Here is a 20,212-nt window from a genome sequence, read left to right as displayed (position 1 = left end):
GACTACCATCCTCTTGCAAACTGGCCAAAGTCACATTCAAATTTGAGAAGCACTGTTCTAGGAGATGCTGTTACATACTGAAGTTTGAGAATCACTGGTCTGAAAGATGAGCATATAGATGAACTTGGTACAGTGTGATGAATGCATTTCATCACAGGTTTTTGTTTAACATGGGATGGGGTCTCTAAAGAGGCCCCAGGTCACCCGCCAGTATTTGTGTAGCTTGGAATCCCAACAAGGGTTGAAGACTACCCCTCAAAACCATCCCCTTTCAACCTGCAGCCTGCAACATGAAAAGGCAGTGAAAATTGATTTTCATTGCAACTCCAAACCTGAAATGAGAAGCAATCTCCAGGTTCCAATAGTTCTATTTTCAAAAATCTTATCTGAGTAATTCTCTTAGACAAGGGAGCTGCTAAAAAGGGGTCCAGTCCCTGGTACATTCCAAGTGAAATTTTCCAATTTCAAACATCATCTGGGCATTGGGAAGAGCAATGAGGAGACTGCGGCACACGCCATTGTTTTCAAAATGTGTATAATAAAAAATGTGTACAAGAAAACAAAGAGATAATGTGGCCTGGTGGGTGCGGTCAGAAGGCCCTGCCTAGTCGCTTGGTCCTCCGGCAGGGAAGGCATCTTCACGGCCTGGAACCTTGTGTGTGTGTGTCTCGCTTCCCGGGCTACTGTGGGGAAGCATTTAAGTGTGGGACCGCGAGAACCGCTTGTAAACAGAGAGCCGGGCGGAGAAGGTCTGCGGCCAGACGGGCTGTCAGGGTAAGGCGGGCGGGTTACCGAAGCCAAGCCCCAGCCAGGAGTAGCCTGCAGGCCTCGCAGGTGAAGGGAAAGAAGCAGCCGCAGCCAGGTGAGCATCTGCCTGCTTCTGTGCTGCCTGGCTGACCCCTGGGGGAAGGGTTTGCGGATGACAGCTTTGTAAATATCCGAGAAGCTCCCCGGGGTAGCAATGAATTTGCTGTTTCTTCCATGCTTTTTTTATTTCATCCTGGAGAATGCACTACGTTGCAGTGGATAATGGGTGAGGGGAGATTACATGATGCCGTGTCTGCTTATTTTTTATGAATCAGGTATATAAGTAGAAAGCAGTGGAAATAGCCGATCCTGGTCTGTGCGTTGTTTTTATTACCCCATCCTCCTGGCTCCGGCTTCCTCCCCTGGGTCCTAGAAACCAAACCTCAGCAGAGCTGTTAACATCAAGCGGAGCTCCCAAAGAAACAAGTATTGTTCCTTCTGTTGACTCCGCTCATTTTTAATGTATAGTTAATGACACAGTGTGACTCATGACAAGCATGATTTGCTCTTCTGAGAGGATTACTAAGCTTAAAAAATCAGGATAAGGAAATTTCTGAGCCGCTGCTCAAATAAAATGTTACTACTGAGATACACAAATGAAAGACAAATTAAGACTGATCTAGATTCATGGCTTGCAAAACAGGACCGATATGAATTGACCAGGTTAAACTGAGACTGAGCTATGCTTTTGTAAACTTGGAAGTTTTTTCCTCCTTGGAAAAGAGAAACACCTGGGTTTTTTTTTTTTTATATATATATCTTTACTCTTTAATCCTCACAATATTCTTATGATCCTTATCATTATTACCCCAGTTTATATATGCAGAAACTGAGGCATAGAAAGATTAAGGAACTTGCCCAAGGTGGATTTTTTCTTTAATATTTTAATTTTAGTAGTCACAGTGAATTGTGATTTGTATTCATTCATAAGATATTTTGTTATTAAATACCACATATAAGTTATAATTGGTGTACCTAAAATGAAATACAAGGCACTTTTTTTTCATTAACTTCATAAAGATGCCTTCATGCCATAATTGGCTTAAAAGGTCAGTAGATTTGTGTCACCTTGGTTATATAGTTAACTTTTAGTCAGTAGAAGAATATTAGGTTAAATTGCACATAGAGAAGTATTTTATTTATTAATGTATTTTTTTGGAAGGAAAACACTCGAGAAGTGTTTTAAAATCATGCACATCAAGGAAATGCTATTAATGCCTGATGAGTTTGTCTTTACAATAAATATTTTTCCAGTTCATAGCAAGAACTTTAAAGCCAGACTGGGTTTGAATTTCTTCTTGGCTACTTTCTATGGCATAACCTTGGAAAGTTTACTTGCTATGTTCCTTAATCTGTAGACTGAGGATAATAACAGTAGTGATCTCATAGGTTTGTTGTGAGTATTAAATGAGTTAATATTTTAAAAGTGCTTAGACAATGAATGTAGTAATTGCTGTCTATGTGCATTTTTGTTAATAAATACATACAATAAAAATATACCAGTGTTGAAAGTAAAGTGGTAGTTGCCAGCAGCTGGGGAGAGGGGCAAAATGGACAGTTGTTAAAGGGTATAGAGTTTTGCAAGATGAAGAGTGCTAGAGATTGGTTGCATAAATAGTGTGAATGTACTTAATGGCACTGAACTGTACACTTAAAAAATGGTTAAGATGGTCAATTTTCTATAATGTGTATTTTCCCACAATTAAAAAATTTTAAAAGTATTGGTGTTAGCCAAGTTACGTATTCAGAATCTTTATTAGCACACAACAGCCCCATCCATAGTTGCTTTTGCCTCTGTGAATATGCAACTTCTGGCATTCATTAGTAAGATTCATTTATGTGGTAAATTCATGCAAGAATTCATGCGAGACATCATAAAGAACACAAACAAATTATAAGAACGCCTAAGAGTCTATGGCAGGCACAATTCTAAAAAGGCCCCTACACCAAGATTGCATTCCCTCATCCCTGGAACCTGTAAACGTGATGAAATATCCCTTGATTATGTTATAATATGGCACAGTTAAATTTAAGATGGGGGAAACTATCTGGGTTGGCCTCATCTAATCACAAGAGCCCATAAAAGTGGGGCTTTTTCTCCGGCTGGGGAAATCAGAGAGCTTTGAAGCCTGAGAAGGACTGAAGGTGCTGTTGCTGTTTTGAAGACGGAAGGGACACTTAGAAGGAATGGCGGCAACCTTGAGAAATGATGGAGGCCTAGAGTCACTGAGGTGGCCCCTCTTGGAAACTGGAACCTTAGACCTAGGGCACAGGGAACTGGATCTACCAACAAACTGAATGAGCTTAGAACTGGATTCTTTAGCAGAGCCTTTAGTTAAGAGGCCTGGCCCACGCCTTGATTTCAACCTTGTTAAAGAGACACTGACAGAGAACCCAGCCAACGCTACCCAGACTTAGACCTTCAGAATTGTGAAATACAAAATGGGTGTTGCTGAGTTTGTGGAAATAAGTTATGTAGCAATAGAAAACGAATACAGACTCCAACAGAAAAATAGGCAAAAGACAGGAACAGACTAAACATAGAAGAGAAAATGAAATGGCTAATAGACATAGGAAAATGCATTCTCTTACCATTAATCAAATAAAAGAAATTGAAGCAACAGCAAGGTATCATTTTTCCTGCTCTCAAATTTGCATAGATTTAAAAAAAAATTATAACATCAGTTAGTGTGCAGTGGAGCAGACACTCTCAGATGCTGGAGGGGTATGCAAATATTATAACCTTTCTGAAAAGCTCGTTTGCTGAATATATGAAAAAAAATCTCACTAATGCTCCTACCCCTTGATCCAGTAATTCCACTTCTAGCAATTTACCCAAAGGAATTTATGAGAAACATTTTAAAGTTAATGTTCACAAATGTTTAAAATGGTTTTGGTTGGAAAAGTCAAATATTGGCAATGATCTAAATGCCCAAGAACAGGGGAGCAGTTTAAATAAATTATGGTATCATAAAATGATAAGGTGTGATACAGACATTTAAAAGGATATTTATGAAGAATTTTTAACTGGGGAAAGATGTTTACCAATTATTGCTAAGTGGGGGAAAAATAGAATAGAGAACTGTATCTGCAGTATGTTCTCAACTATGTTTAAAAAAGCTCAGAAAGATCTACTTACATAGGAAAGGGGCCAAAAGGGCCAAAATGGGGCAGTGATTTTTTTTCCCAATGGAGCATTGTTTATTTTCCCTTTTATACTTTTCTGTATTTTCAAAATGTTGAACAATGCACATGTAATAGTCGTTGATAATCACAATGGTCAATAAACATTATTTTGAAAGCTGTTAAGTCTGCACACTGGGGAATACAATGAATCTAAAACATTGTCCAGTCAAATAATGGAGAAAACAAAAACCATAAATATGTTAAATATGTGGCAGAAAGGGATTTTTTAAAGGAAAACTATGGGATAGGAAATGATAAATATTGTTGGAAAGGTTGAGAATAAAGTTGGATAACTTGTTTCTCGATGGGGTAATCAGTGAAAGCTTTGTGGTAGAAGGAACGCTGAATGGCATCCTTAGATAATAGAAAAAGAAGGCACATGGTTGAATTTTTATTAAAAGTCTCTCTTATAGATTGATAGAATTTAGGCTTTGGGCTGTAGACCTACGTTAATTATACAAGTGGAAAATAAAGAACTATGTATGATGAATATGCAACCATTGGCAAAAACAAGACAAAATAAACACAAACAAAAAACCCTGCATGCGATGACTAGGAAAACCAAGCTGTACCTAGGCCAGTAACATCTGCATTAAAAAACATCCAAAGCTAATATTTATTGAATATTTATCAGAAACTTGATATACTCTATTATGCTCAGTTTAATGTTGTATGTAGCCTAGTACTTGAATTCAAGTCATACATTTACATATTAAGAAGCAGGCGGGTAAATGGTGCTACTTTAATTACTAGTTTCAGAAGACCTGATTTTAATAGAAACCTGGAAAGTGTTAGATCATTTTGAGCGGATTTTTTTTTTAACATACTCCATCTTTAGACTGTTTCCAGGAGCACGAGACCGCTGCTACTCCTTCATTTATTTCACTGCCTCCTTTTCCTGTTTTCACTTTACCCTATGCTCTCACACCTATAGAAAAATACGGAAAGTATCTGTTGCCTCATTGGCTGCTAGCCAAAGGGTGGTTTTCTTCAAGAGAAATGTTAACCCCTTAAAAGAAACCATATGGAGGAATGTCTAGCGAGGAATTGCTTTTTTCATTTCCCTTTTTCTTTTAGGGTGGATTTTGTATTTGGTTCATAAATAGGCAAATTGTACTCTAGCTTGGCACTTCTGGTGTAAGCTAAATCAGAGGACTCAGCAGTGAGTGATAATGTGATAAAAATGACCACCAGTAGTAAATTCCATGCATTGTTGGCTGTATTTCATCGGCTACTGTAGATATTACTAGACAGACAATAAAGAGCCCACAAAATTTACCTTCACACTAACAATAAGGTAAGAACTTTATTTGGTCTGTGAGTGTAATTAATCTTGATGGCAACATGAGTTATGAGCAAACACCAAAGTCAAAATATTGAGGCCATTGCATTGAGATGTCAGGCATGCTATTTTCATTAACATTCTGTTTGTTTTTCAGATACTCATTAACTGTTAATTTGAGATACGTGTTTCAGATTGGATTCCCTGGTTATATGCCAGATTTATGAGTGTGGTAGAGATTTATTTGTTCAGTTATCTTGATTAGTGTAACCAATTTATAATTCAGCACAAACTAAAGCTGCCCTGTTCTGCCTTATCCAGTGTAATTTTGGACATTTATCTAACTGGGAAATTGCTAAATATCCACTTCACCTGGTAGTCTGTAGCTGTGATTACAAATTTAGATTTAAAGTCACAGAACAGAGAACATGTATTACAGGTTAGAAAACATCAGAAATGTAAGCAGCAGTTTTCATGCTCCAGGAAATTAGCTAAATGATCTCCCATGTTTTCTTGACCCATTTTTTATTAGCACTTTAGCTTTTCCAGAACAACTTCTCTTCCACCCTTGGGATTCATTGATTAAACAAGTAGATCTTGTAGAGGCAGGATCAGTATGACTTGCTGATTTGAAGTGATTGTGGGTGGAGAAGCCAGAACAGCCAAGGATGATGTTTAACTTTCCCGTGCGGATGACATCCTTCACTGTATGGAGAATGCCAGGAAGAGGGGCAGGTTGACAGGAAGATGAGGAGTTTGGATTTGTGCCTGTTACAAGTTAGGGAACATCCAAAAGGCAGTTGCATTGGTTAGTCTAGAGCTCAGGAGAACAATCTGTTACTTACCCACCTCGTGGATTGTAGCTGAAACCGCAGGAATGAAGATCACTCAGGCAGAGGGTTATGGGGGAAATGGAGGAATACGCCTATATTTATGATATGCACATAGGAAGGGGAGTCTATACAGGGGGCTGAAAGGGGCATTTAGAGATAAACGAGAAATACCAAAAAGATTGCGTCAGGGAAATCATGAGAGCAATGGAAAGAGTGGGTGTTCCATAGGTCTAATACTGAGAGGTCAGTCAGGTGGGGAGTGAAAAGTCTCCTGGGTTTAGCAACAAGGAAATTGATGGTGACCTCTGCCTGTGCAGTTTCAGCTGGGACAGAAGCAGGTTGCTTCTGTGGGGAGAGTGAATGGGTGGTGAGAGATGGAATCAGGAAGCATAACGAACAAATTTCTTCAAGAAACTTGGACGAAAAAGGGAGGAGGGAGAAATAGCCTAGCTGTAGAAGAACTTAGGGGGTCAAGGAAAGGTTTTACTTGTTTATTTTTTTCTTCTTGGAGAAGAGATACTCCTTTTGAATCATCCCGCATCTTTATTACTGAATCCCTTCACTCCAAGACCAGCAGAAAAGCTGATGCATAGCAAGCAGCTCATGCTGCCTTGAACAGTACAGGCGGAACCCTGTACATTAAAACCTTATCTCAGAGCTTCTTAAACTAATTGCTGTCACCACTCTCTCCACCAGTTTGTTGGTTTATAATGGGAGAAGATGAAAGAGAATGTGGTGGGTGACCCTCTGGTCCCATACGACGATGACGACTCCTATTGGCATCTTGTACCCTGCTTTGGAGTTTACAAAGTACTACATTATGTCATTTAATTTACCCTCCAAAACAACTTTGAAGGAGGTAGCACAGGTATCCTTATTTGACCTACATCGAAGTAACTGAAATGCAGGTTCCGATGACTTGCCCAGAATTACACGTCTGCTAGTAGTGCATGGAAGGTTCAAAGTCAGGTCTTCTAATTCCAGATCTTGTGATCCAAAAGTAATTGCCCTTCACTGAAAGGTTAGATATGATGTCTATATTTTCACGGTAGTGTGGTCATATGAAACCCTGGGTGTAGCTCATCTTTTAATACATTTAAGAAATACAACTGAAGGTTGTGGGCCAACTTTATTTTGTTTGAACCCCACATGCATCGATATTTGTCTCCCCATCACCCCTACAAAAAAAGTTAAGTTGGTTTTAGAGGGAGGCAATTTATTTGGACATGCCTTAATAGTTAAAATGTATTGGAATTTTCTATAGTCACATCTAATTTGAAAATACTTCTTTTAATTCTTTCCACACAAACACTTATTTCCAGGTTTCTTTTTTAAAGCAAACGTTTTTACAAGTGTTTCTATTTATTGGCTAAATGAAAAATGATGTCTTAGGGAAACATTAGTAAAAGGTTTGGGCAATTAGGACAATGTAAACATTTGCAAAAGCACTTGTTTGGCCTAAACGAAGTCACAGTTATTATACCCTTGCAGACATTCCAAGTATTGTGTCCAAGGTCACTAAGAGAATTGAGGTTAGCTATTTAGTTAGAGAACAGCCTTTTATCCTGCTTGTTCAGGGACCTCTCGTCCTCCATTCCCTTAGAGAACTACAGTGACACAGAAGTATTACAGAGGTGATTTTTTTTTGGTAAATTAAGTATAAACTATTTCCCTGGGTGTAAAGATGACTTTTAGCAATTAACTTTCCAACTTGTGGGATTAATAAACCGAAAGATTTAAAAATAAATATTCGTTAAAGTTGCTGGTGTTTGACACTAAAATGCAAAGCACGATGTGTGTAAAATCTGAGCGATAGTAGGTCAAAGTAATTACTTTGCTATTAATTGTCACACAGGACTGCATGTGCATCTCAGAGCCTTGTTTCCACTCATTTACTGGCCATATTACCTTGGACAAGGTACTTCATTTTGTTAAATCTCAATTTCCTTATCTGTAAAGTGGTAATAATAATAACTGCTCCCTGATAGGATTGTTGTGAGGATGCAGCAACATACTGCGGATAAAGGGCTTAACCCTTGAGTACTCAATAATTATTAGCTATGACTCTTTAATCTTGGTCTTGGCTTAGGAGTTATAAGAGCTATCTTTATTTTCTTTTTAAACATTTTATTAAACACATCATTCCCCACTTAACATGTGTCTATTCAATTGAAGGAGTCCTCTGAAGGACAGTTTTAGAGTTGAGTATAATAGTAGTAGTCCCCAATGCTGGGCAACTATATAAGTCCCAATTGTCATCCTACTGTCAGCTCAAAACAGTCAAAGAAATATGGGCCAATCAGTTCAGAGTTCAACTCCAGAATGTATACATGTTGCAGACTTGTTTTGTAAAAATCCATTCCATACTAATAATAGTTCATAATAAAAGAAATTTAAACCCAGATTTGGAGACAAAAATATAATTCCTATATTGTTCTTCTCCTTCACACTTTGTAAACTCTTCCTTTGTCCTGTATGATTGTCAGATGCTCTGGCCTCCATGCTGTCCATAGTAGAATAACAAAGACTCATCTGCTATTTTGCCTTAAATTGTCCTCATCTTTGAGGCTCAAAGATAATGTTTTGTCTGCCTTTGGCAGCTTCGCTTGTTTCCTGACAGAATTGGTAAGAGGCTGCTTGGTAGCCAAGGTTGTTGTCACAGATTAAGTCCAAAAGGGAGGGAGGGTTCCCGGATGCAGCCCATCACCATCAAGTATGTCTGCCCTTTCAAATAAGAAGTGAGTTGCCTTTTGCTTAGATCTAATCATGGGTCGGTACTCTCCAGGTGCCATTTAACAAAGACCCAGGCTCACTTTTTAGCAGTTTCAAGTGTAACAGAGAAAGAAAAAAATCAGTTAATTACCTCTCCTGTACATTCACCCTAAATGCCCATAGGAACCAGTTTTGTAAATACCTACATGCTAACCCATACACTGGCTGTTGCGCTGAAGGTTAAAGTGGTATCAGCTGCAGTGACCTAAGGAATTAACGTCAACAGGAAGTGAGGCTATTATTCATTTCCCAGGACATCCCAGCCACTGAGGAAAGGCCTTCTATTGACCAGGTGTTCTGTGGGTCAGAAAGGCGTGCACAGCTCGTGAAGAAGCCCTTTGCACTCTTGCCTTCCATCTAAGCACTTGTTAGTTCACTTAAAGCTCCCTCTTTGGAGGGACCTTTGAAGCTGTTACTGTATGCTGAGAGCTTCATGCCGGAGGCAGCATCATTTCTAGGGCAGGTATGATTGGTTTTCTTCATATGTTTGTTTCCGTTGTCTTTGGTTTCTTTCAGCTGAAGTCATCTTTGTATACATGTTGTTATGGCATTTAATTGTATTCTGTCACTTAAGACCCTTTGTTGTCCCTTGATTAGTAATGATCCCTTGTTTATGCTCCCATAGCACCTTTTTTGTACTTCTGTTAAAGCACCTTTTTACACTTGGTTTTTTGTTGTTTTCCCACTAGCTATTAAGTTCTTTGAGGGCAGGAGCTGTTTTGTTTTCCTAGCATCTAATGCAGTGTTTGGGTACTGGGTTCATCCTCTTATAAAATGCTTGTTGAGTGTCAATGGCTGTGTGGTAAGGAATCAGAGAGCTTCTAATAGGAATAGTAATTGTTTTTGATTTTGCAAAGAACTTTCACATACTTTATCCACATTTGTGCTTCCCAACTCTCTAAGGGAGGTGGGGTCAGGATTTCCATTTGCAGATTAGGAGGGCCCAGAAGCCCTGGGTCAGGCTGGCTCGCTGGAAGTCATTCAGCTTAGAAGGCAGTGCTGGCGCATGAACCCTTCCATGGTGTCAGAAACTTCTGTTCTTCCCATTGTCACACCTCTGCTCATTGAATAAACTCAAAACTGGGGAGCTCATGGATTGGATTCAACCTATTTACTCCTTGTTTATGGTCCTTCTAACACTAGGGCCCCTGAGCGATTTAAGGTGATTTAAAAGGTGGAATTTGGGTGGCACACAGGACTCAGTAATTAGACAGGGATTCCAGAAACTTTTTTTTCCTGCCTCATGGGGACTTCAACTGATAATAGATGAGTCATCTTGGTCTCTCTTTCATCATCTTTAAAATAGTCCTGCTACGTTATTCCCCTCTCTCTGTTGAGATTGCTACATGTATTTATCAAGAAGCTTATCAAGCACTTTGTAAACTATACTCTAAGCCATGCACGTGAAGATGATTATTCTCAGTAAAGCCAAATGATTTTTGCTCAGGTTAACTGAATTTGACGGGTTATGTGAGAAAATTGGATGACATTCAGTCCTATATTGGGTTTGGAAACACAGCCGCCATTACTCAGGCTCAAGGAGAAGATTCGAAATAATTCTAACAGCTGTTGATCTTTAAATCTAAAGCTACTTCCCCAGCTCTTTTTGGGTGTCTTGCATATATGTGGGTCTCAGTGTAGCTTTTTGGGGTGGTTATTACGTTGTTGTTGCGGTCTGTCTCATATTCAGCCCACACCAGCTGGCTTCGCTTGGGTGGCACCCACATGCACTCATCAGTTACTCCTGGTGCAGCTGGAGGCTGACTAGCAACATGTGGTTTTTATGATGGAGGTTTTCACCTTCTTCATCTCAGTCCTACGATGAAGATAACTTGAATGGTTCTTTGGTTTCTTTTTTAATTACTATTCCCTGCCATAAAGGTCAAGAGAAATGGAAAACACGGAGTCTGCATTTTTCGACACTTCCATAACTGAAATTTGTGTCTGTCTGTTTTGTTTCTAAAAGCAGGACACGTTGGCACTCTGGTGGTTTTATGGAATGGGCTTCCCAAGCTGGAGCCTTGGCTCTTCTATCCCATGGTTGACATAGGGCCATAATAACATTACTGCCTTCAGTAACAAAGCAATCTGAGATTTGAAGTGCCCTGCTTATATTTAGTTTGGTTTCTGGGAAAACATCTTGGGGCATCAAATGTCTCAACGATTTTGCAAGTGGCAAACAATAAACAAGTACAGAGTTGTACTGAAAAATGCTTTAAATTGATTGCTTGAGGGTATTTCAAAGGAATATCTCCTTACTGGTATTAGGAAAAGCTTGAGCTCTAAGTCACTGGAAAATGAGATCAGCCAAGCTACTGATTTGGAGTGGTTCACAAAATAATCCCCAACTGCTGCATAGGTGCTTTTGTTTCTATAAAAGGTCTGAGTGAGGTCTTAGCTACCTGACCTTTGCCATGTTATTTTTAAACCTGGTTTCAATAGCTTAGAAGCTTTCTCTACCAAGAAAAATTTTAAAAGCTCAAGTCAACATAGTGTTTTTGGAAAGCATGTCACATTTTACTTCAACGAGCTTGTAATGAATTCAAACATACTTTTCCAGAAAACCAGAGTGGTATTTATATTTACAGGTGTCAGTGCTTTGCAAACATACTCTTTATTCAGCTGTTCATTCAACAAGTATTTACTAAGTGCCCATTGTGTACGAGCCATAGTTCTAGGCCCAGTGGGGGTTATAAAAATGGAATAGGGTGGAATCACTGCTCTCAAGTTGCTGTAAGTCCAGTAGGGTAGTCGTGTGACTTCAGGCAAGTTACATATCTTTGAGCCTCCATTTCCTCATCTGTAAAATGGGAATAATAGTACCCACATTATACATCATGAGATTTTGAGATATAAAGTACCAAGAAATGTTCCTGGCACAAAATAGGCTTTTGATAAATTCTACAGTAATTATTATTGTCATCATTTCAGAAAGAACAAGCAGCATGCAATGTATGTTTTGGGGTCTTTACCAAAGACATGGATGTCTGTCCATGTTTAAGGAGAGAACAGACCATTTTAGGATCACGGCTCAAAGAAAGCACATGGAAGAAGTGTCATTCAAGCTTGAAAAGTGGATAGAATTTCAGTAGGTAGAGGTGGGGAGAGGTATTCAGAAATAACTGTAAGCAAAGTCTTGGAGTTGGGAAAGCATAACATTTGAGCAATATACGTAGCATTCCAGTTTGGAGGAAAAGAGCGTGTATGGAAGAGAAGGGGGAAGTTGGACAGGCAAGTTAGGCTAAGATTGTAAAAGGCCTAGAATGTCAGGTTAAAGAATTGAACCTCGTGGTCAATGGAAGCTTCACTGAAGGATTTTATTTGGTACTGTCTCCCTAGTGCCTAGAACTGTATCCAGCACATAAAGAGCACTCAGCAAATATTTATTGAATGAGTAACTGAGTGTGATTTCAGACCAATTGAGCTTAACTTTGCCATGAGATGTGCCAGGTAGAAATCTCCTACAAGTAGTTGGGAGTGTAGGACCAGAGGTCAGGCCTGAGATTGAGACTGAAGGTAGAAATTTGGGAGGCTTGAACAGAGAGGCATTATTGAAGCCACAAGAATGGATAAAGCGACCCAAGGAGAACATGTAGCTGTGGTTGGAGACGAGAGCTCAGGCAATGCCCTCATTTGATGAGGCGACTAGGAGACTGAGGAGGAAGATGGAGACTGAGAACAAGAGGGTAGACATGAGAGGAAAACTAAGAGAGGGTGGTGCCTCTGAACGCGGGGAGGAAATGTTTGAGGAGGCTCAGGATTTGAAGAACACTGGTGGATGTGTAAGGAGGAGGTCCGGGCATAGCTATTAGATGAAAAGTTCACTTGTGCCAGGTCGTAAGGTATAAGTGTCACAGTGTCCCACACTCTGGGACATTTTGTTTTTCAACGCAAGTGTTCACTGGTATTTGCTTTTTGAGCGTACATTTAAATGGTGCGCCCCAACTGTGTATATAATCTGATTCCAATTAAATATTGGACAGAAACACACCTATTGATTTATTTCCTCTGAATTATAAGATCATGACTGATTTTTATTTTCCATATTTGTCAGTATTTTCCAAAGTTTCTATGAGTATCTGTTACTCCTAGAAATGTTGTACTCCTTATGTATTGCATGGCAATAGACTTCTCATTTATTGAAACTTGTATACAGTGTAACCATTTAATGTTCCCTCCAGGCCTATGACAATGGGATTCCACCTGTGTTTCTAGCTGTCCTTCTCTGAAAGACCCCTGAGCTCTTCTTACGAGGTCTACACGGGCGCCATTTCCTTACCTGCTGCTGTGGCTTACCTGCACGTCACCAACGTGCTTTCTTTGTGTTTGTGATAAAGCACCACTAAAAATCATTACCTTTTGTAGCCTCATGGTCCAGAAATGTCGTCTTCTAGGGTCAGATCCTCTTGTGGAGGATCTTTCACATCATGTGAGTGTTAGACAATTCTCAGTGAACTGCAACGTTAACCAAAGGTTTTCCCATGTGCTGACCATACTTGGCATCACCCTTGGTTCTTGGGTTTGAAAAGGGATTGGCAGAAGCAGTTGATCCTAGGTGTCCTGAGCGTTGCCTTTTTTTTTTGCCATCGTCCAGCTGCTTCTAAAACTACATGGCCCCAGACACCCTCTCAGCTCTCATTCAGTTCTGATTACAAGCCGTTTAGTCAAGTGGGAGAAGTCAGCACTTGTACCAAACAGCTCGGGAGAACATGGCATCTCTGTGTGGGCCGGGCGGGTATTATTGCTCATATCTGCGTGGGAGGACTGCGGGATCCAGCCTGGTAATTAGCTTTGCCTAATGACTTGTAAACAGCAGATTTCCTTGTTAGAAAATAGCAATGCACTGATTCTCCATCCTGTTACCTTTTGATGCGGGCATGGGATTCTTGGGGTTGAGCTTTTATTACCACACTAACAAATGGACCTTGGTTTCTCAATCTATTAAATAGGGGAAAGAACCCTTTTTTACAGAAGGGGTATTCTATACAGAAATAAGATAAAATATCTATAGGTCATTGAGTTTGCCTGAAAATAGTGTATTACAAATAGTTGGTTGCTGACTTTGCTTTTGTTGGGCCAACAAAGCTTTCCAGAGCCACCCAGGAGCACGTGGTTGTTGAATGGGGAAGGTCAAGTGGCAGGCTTCATAATTATACAGCAGTTTACATTTTCAAAGGCACAGCTACTGAGTGACTGATCCATAGGTGAAGCAATTTGATGTTAGCAATTCTGTTGGATTCTTGTAGCTGAGGAAGGCCCCCAGAGTTTGTTCAATGGTGTGCAGGAAGCCACCCAGCCAGTGTGTGGCTGGGCCATGTTTAGAACACAGCTCTGATCAGCTCCTGATTTCCAGTTGTGTGCTGAGGCAAACCACACTGCACGCACGCACACTGGTTTTACCCAGTTCACTTTGTCAGAGGAAAGCCCTCTTCGTATTTTGACCTGTCTAAATATGTTGTTGTTTTTTAATTAATTTCAAAAGTAAATGAGGCAAGCTAGTAAGAGGTTTTCACTTATAGACACTAAACTTGAAAAATCCCTTGCTAACCAAAAAGTCATTTATTCTTCCTAATTTCTTCAAAGCCATCCAGGCAAATATCTTCTAAGTTTTCTAGGCTCAGTTCAAAGAGTACCTCTTTTTGAAGACTTTCTTGGTATCTCCCTCACCTCCAGGGTCATGATAGAGCGTGACCCTCTTTAGGGCGAGAGCTATGTCTAATTCATCTTTCCATCTTTAGTGTTTTGACTGTGGTGTGACCTTAATAAACAATGAATGGATGGAGAGATGAGTGATTTCCAGAATGCGTTGTTAAACAGCATTGAAATGGTTCTCAAGTTGAATTGTTACGGCCCTTTAATGAGGATTAAATGAGGCAATGCACACGAAAGTGTCTGTGGGACCTCTTACTCTCTCTATGCCTCAGTGTACCCTTCTGTGAAAGGTTGGGGTTCAAAGGATGAGTGCACAGGTCCCTCCTTTGTGTGACAATCTATGGTTTTCGACTGTGTGGGGTAGAAGTTCCAGTCTGTGAATACCCTGGCAGAGAGCCGGAAGAGTATGCTCCTAGATAATTTGATTAAAAAAGAAAGAAAGAAAGAAAGAAAGAAAGAAAGAAAGAAAGAAAGAAAGAATCATTTTGGAGGTATTTACTCTCTCTCTACTATGATTAAAGAAGTTGAAACTGAATTTTAAGCACTGGGTAAGAAAAGGAATATTCATAATGTAATCGCAGATGAATAACTTAATGCTCTGCACCTTGGTGCCTCTTCCATAAAATGGGAAACTTATGTTTTGTTACTTTTGTTCATTTGAAATTATGGTAAAGAAAGAACTGAAAGTTTTAAGGTTTATTATGCATTTCTTTTTCTTAGTCTCTGGCATACAAGATGAAACTGAAAAAACATGCCAAGTTTCAGAATTACAGTAGTAAAAGCCTGTTGCACAATTCAGGAGGCTCCAGTGCTCATGGAGACACAGAAACCAAAACCCTGTCTGCAGCTAGAAAAATATTATAACTAATTTGATCTCTACAAATCAATCTGTGCCTTTCTTGATGAGTGCTAACATGATAAATATTAATATCAAAATATAAAAGTAGACAAATTCACCATCACTATCACTTTCTCTGAGGTTAACCACAGAGCTCCTGTGAACTGCAAACCTCCTTGATACATTTAAAATAAAGCGCTATATATACAATGCTAGTTTATTTACATACACATTAAAGAATGTAGATTGGTGCTGTTGATTTAAATGTAATGATTTATAAAGACCTAGGTGCTAAAAATGATTTTCACTAACCATAAAGGTTGTGCAGTTTTAAAAAAGAAAGCACATCTGTGTATCTTTGCAGCAGTGTTCAAAGGTGTTGCTAATTGGCCTAGTTTAACCTACTTATAAGTAGTCAGTGGAAAAAAAAAATTCCCTTGCCTAGTTGTTTAGTTTGGTTTTTGGCAAAGATACAAACGTAGATGTGGCTGTTGAGTCCATGCAGTGTGGCTAGTGTGACTGAGGAGCTGTATTTGATTTTAATACATTGAAATGTCAGTAGCCATGTATGGCTAGTATTTACCATATTGGGCAGCGTCACGGTCAGTCTGCTCTGATGTGGTCTGGCCTTGGAGATCTAGCATTTTCCAGAGAGTGGGTTAGTGCTGGGATTCTTTCTGCCCAGCCCCAAGGCTGGGCCTGTACTCAGGCCAGTCCTCAAAGCTTTAAGGAGCCTGAAGCCATCGCCCAGGATGCCTGGAGGAATTCGCAAGTCCAGAGTCACCACGAGGCATTACATAACCTAAACCTAGGAGGTGCAAGCACCGGTACATTCGGGTGTAATAAAAGGACAGATGCTCACTCTCTACTGCCCCCTTGCACCTTTGCCCAACAAATTATCTGTGCTTTCAAGGTTTGTGACAAGACCCATGCATTTATGACTTTCAGACGGATCACGATACAGGCCCAAGTAACAGAATCCCTAGTCTCTTGCTTACTGTTTTAGGTCAACATGTCACAGAGATTTGCCAGGGCAGTCTTTTTACAGCTGCTGTCAAAGGCTTCTCTGTGTAAGTAGAACCTATGGACCTTAATTCCCCTTATCAAGAATCCCACCTTGCTGGGTGTAAATTCTAATACAAAGTGGGTATGATGTGGAACTCCTGTGTAGGCATGTCCACCTTTGAGTGGGGGAGAAAAGCTGTGAAGATGAGAAGTAATTGGGCAGATTTGTGTGCTACAGAATACGATGAACCCTGTGCCAATGTTTTTCTGTTGATTTTCTTCCAGGAAATTAAGGATTGCTGTGGCGTTGCTTTGACAAACACTTCCTGTGGTCTTTAGAGAGATCTCACCGAAGAATAATCTCAGTATCTTTGTTAATGGCCATAATCAGCTAGCAAGTGCTTTTAACAACTGGGAAAATATCCACTGCCCTGTGCTCAGCCTGCTCCAGGCAGCTCAATGAAGGCTGCTTCCAGCTGTTCCCAGAACTCTGTTGCCCAAAGCCACTTGGATGGATGAATGCTCATGAAGCCCTTTCCTGAACCGGCTTAGGAGGCTCAGGCCTCTTGGAGGCTGCACCATGGAAGCTCTGGAAGTGGATGATATCAGCCCGGCCTTGGAAGTTACTGAGGATTTCTTCAGTACTTTCGATAATAAGCTAGAGAAGTCTGTGCAGCAAGCGGAGGTGTATGGGATTCAGGAGGTCCCTGAACTGGTGGGGCGTGAGGTACTCAGTAACCTAACGGACAACGGTGCTATCAGAAATGTTGCCTCCCTGGGCAAGGGGGGCATGATTTGGGACCCCTATAAGACCAGGCTCTTAGAAACCAAAGCTCAAAATGTCTTCCCTACCAAAGAACAGTTTATGGTCCAGAAAGGGACAGCCCCAGATAATCTTTCTTGGATGGAACAAAAGGAAGTGTCCACCTTTAATTTTTTCAATGTCTGTCAGCGTCGGAAGGACAGACCTCGTTCTGTGAATGACTTATTGGATGAGACGTCGACTTTTAAGCCAGGGCATGCTCGATCAAGGTCAGATATTACCCAAATGGACTGGAGGGTGATCCTCAAAACCATGCCTTTGCAGCAGCAGCAGCAGCAGCAGCAGCAGCAGCAGCAGCAGCAGCAGCAGCAGCTGCCGCCATCACAGCTGCCATCTCTTCAGGGCCCTCACTTCACCAGGCCGTCTCTTCTGCCATCTTCCCCAAATAAGGTAGAAGATGCTCAAGGAAATACCGGTATGTTTTTATATCTGATTGCTGTTGAACCATTGTTGGTTTTCCTTGGTCTCTTTTGCATGTACCTCATGAGAATCTTATTCTCCAATATCCGTGTCTGGCTTAAGCACCCATTTCCAGTTACTTTCACACTTTACCTGACGTTAAATCTACGGTCTTGCTATCTTCATAGGAGGTGCTGAGTGAAAAGACAACTATGGTTAATTTTTCCTTTCTAATCTGGTATGTCAGAATATTCTCATCATTAATGTGGTATTTTTCCTTTGAACGTTGTGTGATACTGCTTATTTACATCAGTAGGTGTTCATCAGGTTGCACACTGTGCACGGCCTTGTGCTATGAAGGATTTAAAGGTGTGCGAAGACACCTTGTCTGGCCTAAAGAACTGCTCATTTAGCTGAGGGCATCAGATACTCACAAAGACTCAGAAAGTCACCCAGTAGTGACCAAAATAGATGGTCAACTGAAATGTTAATGAGGGATCCTTTGTTTTACTCTATTGTTCGGATTTTTTTTGTAATGAATGAGAGTGACTGAGAGGATGGAAGAAGGAGACGACTTCTGGGCCTGGCTTGTCAGGAAGGGCATGTGAGAGGTCATGGAACTGGAGCTGGACCTCGAAGGACATGACGATGCAGAAAGAGTCACAGTAGAGGACAGCTGGTCAGGATTATGGTGTGAACAAAGGCGAGGAGATGGGAGGTGCAGAAGAGAGCAGGTCAGCCCTTGTGAGGAGAGCAAAGGATCCCACGGTGGGTGTGAGAGGAAAAGGTCAGAGAGGTTCATTAGGACCCCATGGTGTAGACCTTGCATTTCTTTTTTCCTCATGTTTTATGCACAAGCATGTGCCCATGAGCATGTCCTCATGCAGTCACACACAAGCCTTCTCTTCTGTGTGACATGACACGCCATCTCTGTTTCCCTCAGCATGTTCCTTTAAGACAGGGGTGTCCAAACTGCGGCCCGCGGGCCAACTGCGGCCCATGATCCATTGTTAATTGGCCCACAGCAAATTCCAAAAATATATTTAGTTTACTTGAATAAACCAGGTGAGGCAATACGTACTTCACCTCGAATGAGTGGCCCGGCTGTTTGTGTATTTTACTGCATATGGCCCTTGGTGAAAAACGTTGAAAAAAGTTTGGACACCCCTGCTTTAAGATAACCCTTTATACAGGCTATCCATTTTTATCACTGATGATTTTCAATCACTCTGTTTAACTCTTAATTTAGCTGGCCTCTGTTCAGTTAACTGGAAACGATTTTGTGTACTTAACTGCTATTTTAGTGTTACTTCAGTCTGTCATTGCTTGGTATTCTGTTGGTACATTTAACATTTTAATTAACAGAATTAGTTTATAGGTGTAACTTGAGGCAAGGATATAATTTAGTATGTCTGTTAAGGACAGGTAGCATTCTTGTTAGTGAGGTGCTGCTTTATTTTCACAACCCGTTCAAATCCATCCTTTTAAAACACTTTTTCCCCCCACTCAAATTTATGGCTTGTAATTCCTTGTTTTCTCTCCTAGACTTTCACCAGCCCTCTGAAACATCTATATCCAAAGGGTGGTGACCATGGGAGTAAAAAGAAAAAGACATTATAAAGCACAGGACTTGGTAACTGATTAGATATTTGGGGACAAACAAGTGACCCATGTGCCTGGCAGAATGAGATGTCTGCCACGAGCCCGTGTACAGACAGGTGTGCTCATTGATTAGCAAGTAACCTCTGTTGTTTTTGGTTTCATAAGAGTTCACATAGATTTTTATCACTCACCTTCATAACCATCCTAAATCCCCGATACAACCAAAGTTATGAGGGTGACATATTTCCATTTTATTTTTCCTATCTTGTTCGGATAATAAATGCAAGCACCAGACCTTCCTTAGTTTCTCTATGGTATATTATGGTTGTGAATATTATTTTTTAATTCTCAGTTTTAAAAAAAGTCGAATATTAAATGATGTTGAAATGTAAGTTCTGAATGGCGTTTTGAAAAATAAACTGTAACAAATGGCTTTTGCAGGTATTGATATAATATAACCTGGCCACCTTTTGGTCATCCATGGGGTATGCGTCTCTGCAGGAATTAGCAAAGCTGCGCAAATGGCATGCCAAGTTTCTGATGCTTTTTCTTTCTGGCATGCCCCAGAGAGCAGGCAGGATAAATCATGTTTTTATTGCTCCCCAGGTGAAGGGCAGGGGCGAGCAGTGCGTACCCACTGGTTGTGTGTTCTTGGGCTGGGGGTGGAGAGGAGTTCTAGATACATGGCTGGTCACTCTGGGGGCTGTAATTCTCATAGCACTGGCGGGGGGTCGGGAGGGAGGTGGGGAAAGCCAGGTGCCAACATTCAGGTGCATTCTAGTCAAAATCAGCCAAGATCTCTGAGTTAAGTTTACTTTAAAACCTTTGAAATTAGCAATCCAAACTGAAGAAAGGCTTATTGTTTCTCCTGAAGGAATATGCCAACAGCAGAGGGAGGTGGTGTGGTATCTTGGCAAGAGCTGGAGATTTGGGGTCAGGCCAGACTTTCCACGAGCTCCAGACTCCCATATCCCGCTGCCTGGTGAACATGTCAGTTGGAATGTCTCACAGGC

General features: G+C 40.6%; 1 protein-coding gene across 5 annotated transcripts in view; it reads left to right on the top strand.

Moving 5' to 3' along the window:
* Positions 1–705: 705 nt before the first annotated feature.
* The window catches only part of PLEKHM3 (pleckstrin homology domain containing M3), a 169,053-nt gene continuing 149,546 nt past the window's right edge, over positions 706–20,212 (top strand). For 4 of the 5 annotated variants that reach the window (XM_019726927.2, XM_074312178.1, XM_074312173.1 and 1 more), the window contains exons 1-2: positions 706–862; positions 16,661–17,613. In XM_019726927.2, the coding sequence (XP_019582486.2) occupies positions 16,956–17,613 (658 nt within the window). In that variant the 5' untranslated portion in view covers positions 706–862; positions 16,661–16,955. The remainder of the gene's footprint in view (positions 863–16,660; positions 17,614–20,212) is intronic. The other variant, XM_019726928.2, reaches the window with a different exon arrangement.

This window comes from Rhinolophus sinicus, linkage group LG01 (assembly GCF_036562045.2).
Source record: "Rhinolophus sinicus isolate RSC01 linkage group LG01, ASM3656204v1, whole genome shotgun sequence".
In the NCBI taxonomy this organism is placed as follows: Eukaryota; Metazoa; Chordata; class Mammalia; order Chiroptera; family Rhinolophidae; genus Rhinolophus; species Rhinolophus sinicus.
The sequence above is the reverse complement of the archived record's forward strand: the minus strand, read 5'-3'. Positions and strand labels throughout refer to the sequence as shown.